The sequence below is a fragment of the Pollachius pollachius genome, assembly GCF_949987615.1.
Source record: "Pollachius pollachius genome assembly, chromosome: 7".
Lineage (NCBI taxonomy): Eukaryota > Metazoa > Chordata > Actinopteri > Gadiformes > Gadidae > Pollachius > Pollachius pollachius.
In genome coordinates, this window is record NC_136940.1 from 24654607 (window position 1) to 24661319 (window position 6713).

Here is a 6713-nt window from a genome sequence, read left to right on the forward strand (position 1 = left end):
CAGTGTATTTATCTAGGAGGCCATTGAGGATTCAGACCATTGTGGTATCATTGGCACATAGTTTATAACAAAACATGAGCACACAACACAAAAGTTCTACAAGAAAACCTACATATTCTGCAGAAATTGTATTGACCGATTTAATGTTTAATGTCATACATCTGTTCTATTGAAACAGATGTATGACATTAAAAACAGCTGATTTGATAATTCGTTGCTTGACATTTTAATAGCTGTATTCTATATGATGTGTTATTAATGGGATTCCAACTACGACCCCAAAGTGAATAAAAGTGTGATTATTGAATAGTGACTTGACTTGAATTGACTTGTCCATGACAACACACTCTTCAACGAGAACTGAAACCTTTCGGGGAGCTGCGTGCTCAAAGAACACAAGAATGAAAAGATAAAACTTAATATGTATCATTTCATTCTTCTGTTCTTTTTTGAGCCAAACACACACACACACACACACACACACACACACACACACACACACACAATGCCGCTTTCTCATGGTTGGTATCTCACAGGATCTTTGGTAACCTCTCGTCACACTTCTGTCTCTCTCTCTGAGTGTGAGGAGTTGCTGTGTGTACGTGTGCATGAGGAACACCAGAAGCAGTTTTCACACCAATGTGAGGACATCACAGCGTCCCACGCATGTACTGCCCATCCTGACCCCTGAAAGGGCCCATTAGATTTGACGGCGCACGGTACAGCTTGTGTTGGACTTCCTGAACAATGGTTACCAACTAGGCACACACCACAACACAATCTTTCACTGTGTCAGGGTTTGATGTGTGAAAAGTGTATTTAAGTCTGTTGTAAGCTTGCAGAGGAGTTCTCTTATTACTTCAGATCAAAGCCTAATTTAAAGCAAATCTGGGCTGGTTATGTATGGTTGTGTGTGTGTGCCTGTGTGTGTGTGTGTGTGTGTGTGTGTGTGTGTGTGATAAGGACAACTATTTACTGCTAAATCAAGTGTGAATCGTTTGTTTAGTGATTGGCAGGGATGCAATCTCAAAGTGGGGCATTAACTTTAAAAAACACAGAAAAATTGGGGTAGCCCCTGTTTTATTGAAGTACTATCGTTATAGTGGGTGAAAGGGAAAGCATTTGCAGATGCCCTAGGAAGTTTGTGCAGCATCTTGTTGCCTTCTTCTGGATACGTTAGGGTACTTCTGTTTGAGTCCCTTCGGGTACTTTACCTGGGGATGGTTCAGTTGCGCTGAGTTTAGAAGTTGTACAACCAACTGACAAACAGCATTGATTCACCACGATGCATGCATGGAAATAAAACACATAGGGTAGCCTTATTGTGGTGTAGAGAGGATGTGGCGTTTAACACAATGAACAAAATGGTGGCTGTAACATCTATCACGATTCTCATTAGGCAAAAAGATTACGCTAAAACCAAACCCATAATGCCTCAGTCAGAGAATATAATGTTACAATGTGTGATAATACATATTTTGAATTCATTCATAATAAAAAAAAAAATTCTCTTGTCATCAAGAGATTCAATTTATGTATTACTAATAAATCCGTCACAGAAATGTGAAAGATAACAGACAATTAAATGCATTAGGCAATTTCTTGTCTATGGTGGTTACTTAATAACCATATATTGCTTACATAATCAACCAAATTGCTTACATAATTTGTTTTATTCGCCTCCTCTAATAGTGCCTTCAATACGAATATATATGCGAATATCTTTCTTGGGGTCGTGCACTGAACCGAAAACAAAATAGCGTTAGAAAGAAAGTAGGACAGTTGAGTCACTTCTGAATTACCTGTTGGTTAGGTCGTGACCACGTTCATGAATTAGATTTCCGCTTTAGGATCCCAATACTATAGGGGACGAAGAAGACAAATCATTCAACCCCATTGGTTCAATTCGAATAAAAAAAAAGCCCTGAAAACCGCGCTACAAGACCGCGTCATGTTCTTTTATAAATAAATAGCTAATCGTTCAAAGACAGGCTCAAGGCTCTCTATTAAGAACAGGTATGTGCATATAATAATTGAAGCAAATATGATTCTTTTTTTTTTTTAAATATATCAATGCATATATTACTTTTAATATATAGAAAATTAATCGGAAAGTAATAAGTTTCGTTTTGATTGTCATGAAATGTTGCAATGTTCCAAGTTTTTAGTTTTTTTCGCAATTTTAGCTTAGAAAAGGTAGATTAGAAGGTAAGGTTTGAGGATGTCTTACAACAGATATAATTGCAGATATAATTTTAAAAAATAAGCTCCTGCACTTTCCAAAATTGTAGCTAAACTCAAGAGTTCACTTTATCTAGCCTTATGCAGTTAATACAATTATGATTGCAAAGACATAATTATTTTCCAGCGTTACCCTAAAACCAAAGCCATAATGCCACTATTTTCCTGTACGATTAAAAGTCGTACAGGAAAATAGTGGAACTTAGATTGACAAATTAGTACCAATTGTCAGAATAATAGTAAAAACAATATTTTACAAAGTATTAAAGTTATTAGTTAGACCTGAAAGTAAAAGTTGAACGAGAAATATAATTGAGTTAAATTCCAAAAGTTATAATTTCCCTGTAATTTCAAACTTTTACCCTTCCACATTTCATGAAACGTTTGTGGTTCTGCTTTTTTTCAACTATCAACGCCTACCAAAGAAAGGCTGCTACTGAGAAGCAGAGACCCGACGGCATCACTCTCCAGTTGGCCGCCGTTGTCGTCGCCCTCCAGACACCATGTCCAGCTCGGGCCCCGGGGCCAGCTCCTGCCCTCCCTCCTCCTCTCACCCCTCCTCCACCTCCTCCTACCCTCCCTCCTCCTCCGCCTCCTCCTCCTACCCTCCCTCCTCCACCTCCTCCGTGGAGAGCAGCGGCGGGGAGGAGGACGGCGTGAGCCCCGCGCTGCGGCTCCTCTACCCCGCGCACCGGCCTTCCGCCCTGGCCTCGCATCTCCTCCGGGTCCCGCTGCGCTCCTGCCCGCGCCACCCCGGCGCCGCCACGCTCCGCCGCAAGCGGGAGATGACGCCGGCCGAGAAGAAGGACACCGGCTATTGGGACAAGCGGCAGAAGAACAACGAGGCGGCGCGCCGCTCCAGGGAGAAGCGGCGGCTCAACGACCTGATGATGGAGGGGGAGCTGCTGTCCCTGAGCGACGAGAACGCCCACCTGAGGGCCGAGGTGCTGGCCCTGCAGTACGGCCTTAGCCTAGGGGGCAGGGCTCCCCACGCAGCCGCCGGCTCCGTCCCCGCTGGCATGTGCCTGCCACCCCGGCCACCGGCCCCCTTCCTGTACCCGGTGTCCACCCTCTTGCAGGCGGGCGGGAGGTGGGGCCCCGGGGGAAGGGACACCTTCGTGCTGGGGAGGGGCCAGCACGAGATGGCGGGCTGCCCTCTGGGCCCCGGCTGGCCGCCCCTCTCGGCGGACGGGGCCCCGGCGCAGGAGCCTGGGGAGACACCCAAGTCCCAGGGCGGCTTCAAGAAGGAGCTGTTGCCGTTCCTCCCCTTCGCCTGCACCCCCTCCCCGGGGAAAGGCGAGCCTGGGGGCCCCGCCGGACAGACGGGGGACAAGAGGTCCGATGCGCCGCCGCCGTCCACGCACCACGTCCCCGCCAGCACCCTGCTCCCTGCCTTCTCCTCCCCCCCCACCTCCGGCTCCTTGATGCACCCAGAGAGCTGGCTGATGCCCCCCCTGCATCACCCGGCCTGGCAGACCCAGCCCATGGTTCCCTGGGGGTCGGGGTACCTCTCCCACCCGGGCCTGTACCCCCATCTGCCCCTCTACATGGCCCTGGAGTAGGGGGGGGGGGAGGGAAGTAGCTGCTGGCCCCAGAAACTTCTGCTCACCTCGGGATTAATGCTCCTGGATGCTGAGCAGAGCGCTCATCTGAACCTGGAAACAAAAGTTTGATGCTTCATTTTTTGACTCTTTTAAGTGTGCAGGTATTAGGCGTGGGGGAGTCATAGCTGTAAAGTAGCCTGCTGATAAATGGCATGCATTTACATGAAATGTGTGGTTTTGTTTGTGGCTTGTTAGTCAGATCTTACAGTGCCTCAGACCTTTTCCATTTTTCTTTGCTAATGCGTTCAAATAAAAAAAAATTAGGAATTTGTTCCTTTTGATCAAGTCATCATGTTTATCAAAAGCACTGCTTTGTGTGTGTTTTTGTATTTTTAAATGTTGAAATGTTGAATCATTTGATACAAATATTATGCTGTGGACTATACGCAAAGCAGTAATCTTTAATAGGGCCTACTGCTCGCACATATTTTAGAGAAATAGATCATATAAATCACAACAGATGATATTAAACTTTTTAAATATATATCACATGAGCTTGAACTCTTGGACTTGTCTTTGAAAACGTTGCGCACCTACGTTTTTTTGGAAAAGCCGCACATACAACCAGCACACGGAGTCTTGGTTGGTGGGATTTCCCCGGGTCCAAATCACGGGTTTCCCCGTGTAAATATGCACGTTTTACTATTTATTTTTTTTTGTCATCTGACATGTTGACCTTTTATCATTGCAGGCTTGGAAATATTCCTTCGGGTTAAAATCAATTCACAGTTGGATTAATTATTAGTGTAAATATATTTAATCGCACAAGTTAACACGGGTAGCGTCGTTCTCTTGTTTATGGAATAATTCATTCAGATGTTTGTGGGGGTGTCAAAACACACCAGCCGACGCAAGTTACGCAAGTTTCCGAGTTTGTTTAGTATTTTAGGGGGAAATAAATATTTAAATATGTCCAACTATTTAGTCAATTTTCAAAATATTCAAATTGGAAATTGGTATTCATTCGCATCCTCTTTTCAATTAGACGTTACGGTCAGCATCGTAGCACTAATAGTCCACAGTAAACTTGTTTTATTACCGTATCGCCTATTTATTATTAACATTTTAGGTATTTTTTAGGATAGATTAGGTTACATTAAGTTAACAGAGACCTACGAAACAAGTCATACAACAAAAGGTTGTGTGACTGCATTTCCCAAGCTCGACCTATCGGTAGGTCAGTGTTCAGTTCCGAATGTAACCAGACATAGGCGCTATAACATCACCTAACTGGACAAACTCGAGCAGGCACTGTGGCGATGAACAACAAACAAAGGGGAGGAAAAAAGACAAAGGTTTGAAGATGAGAAGAAAAATAACAATGAAGGCCTGAATATATTGTATGTAAAAGAGGTGAAAAAAAATTACATCGTCTCCTCCTGCCCCCCTTCCTCCACCTAGGTCACATGCGACATCCATGACCTAAGGGAATTGGGATAGGGTTAACCTAACCTAAACACTAGCCCACTAACCCTAATACTAAACCTAAACTAATGCTAATGGATCATTAATGTACCTTTATCGTAAAGTGTAACCTGTAATTGTACCTATTTAGGTAGCATTAACAGCTTGATGGTTTATTACCTCGTTTTTATTCTGCTTACCATTTACATTAAGATGGCACGGCTTCCTCAATAATAGCATTATATTAAATCTGTATTAATATTTTGATGCTTGTCTAGAATCCTGTCTCTTTGGCCTAAAGCGCCTCAGAAAACAATGATGTTGATATGTTTAGCACGGTTAGGAGACATGGGGAAAGGGACTCCCTGGAGGTTTATGGTCTCAAAGCAAACCGATTGGGTCACTCCAAACATGTGGGTACAGCTATCCCGGAGGTTTACCGTGTACAAGGTGGCACTCCCAAGCCCATAGGCGACAAAACCACACAGTTAGATTTCTACCAACCTACCAACTGATAACTCAAGACAATATTTGGATTTAATCGCTGTTTGCTTCCAAAAATGACAGTTCAGTGGCACCGTTACCATACATAGCCTAAGATTTAAAAAAACAAAAAAAAACAGCAAGAACGTCTAACCACCACCTCCCTCCATTTCCTGAGTCAGGACGCGATGGCACACCGCCACAGGTGTGAACATGTTCGAACGCAAAGAGAGGCAAGAGAAAGGCAAGAGAGTACCAACCAAGAGGCGGGCGTTCTATGATTAGTTTGTTGATAAAGAAGCATGTGTTTGAATGTTCGCTAGCAAAGATGGTCAGTCTCTTTCGATCCGGAAATACCCTTGGCCTCAACCTGCTGCTTCTTCTGTTGCTTTGCTTCCCTGTGCTCTCTCTCTCTCTCTCTCTCTCTCTCTCTCTCTCTCTCTCTCTCTCTCTCTCTCTCTCTCTCTCTCTCTCTCTCTCTCTCTCTCTCTCTCTCTCTCTCTCTCTCTCTCTCTCTCTCACACACACACACACACACACACACACGAAATGATAACAGAAAGCTTTATCTCTATATAAATGACAATAGTAAATAAAGTAAATAGTAAAGTCTTGTTATATTTTAGTGTACTTTGCGTTGCTTTTACAGCCATGATGGAAACTCACCTAAAACGAGCATGTTCTGCTTAACTTTGAGACTAACCGGTCATCTTACGGCTAGTCAATGATGTGTCAGAGACTGCTACTGCGGTTACACAAGGTGTCAAGTTTGATTTAGGAAATGGAGATGTGTTATATATATGTATAATCAAGATACGCTGGATGTGAACGTGGGTGTGTGTTTTGGGTCAAACACCAGATAAATAACGGAACAGAACGATCGGTGGTGTCTAGTTCTGACATAGCTTCCATTTAACCCCTCATACACCAGCCAACAGCCGACGAATAGATCAACACAAAATGTATTCTGAAAATGTACCA

The 6713-nt window shown here is 43.9% G+C and overlaps 1 protein-coding gene across 1 annotated transcript; it reads left to right on the top strand.

The window, feature by feature from the left end:
• Window positions 1-2719: 2719 nt before the first annotated feature.
• Window positions 2720-4243, top strand: LOC307077941 (uncharacterized protein). The gene has a single exon (XM_079739460.1). It carries the CDS (start codon window positions 2745-2747, stop codon window positions 3801-3803), a length of 1059 nt encoding a protein of 352 aa, XP_079595586.1. The 5' UTR covers window positions 2720-2744; the 3' UTR covers window positions 3804-4243.
• The last annotated feature ends 2470 nt before the right edge of the window (window positions 4244-6713 follow it).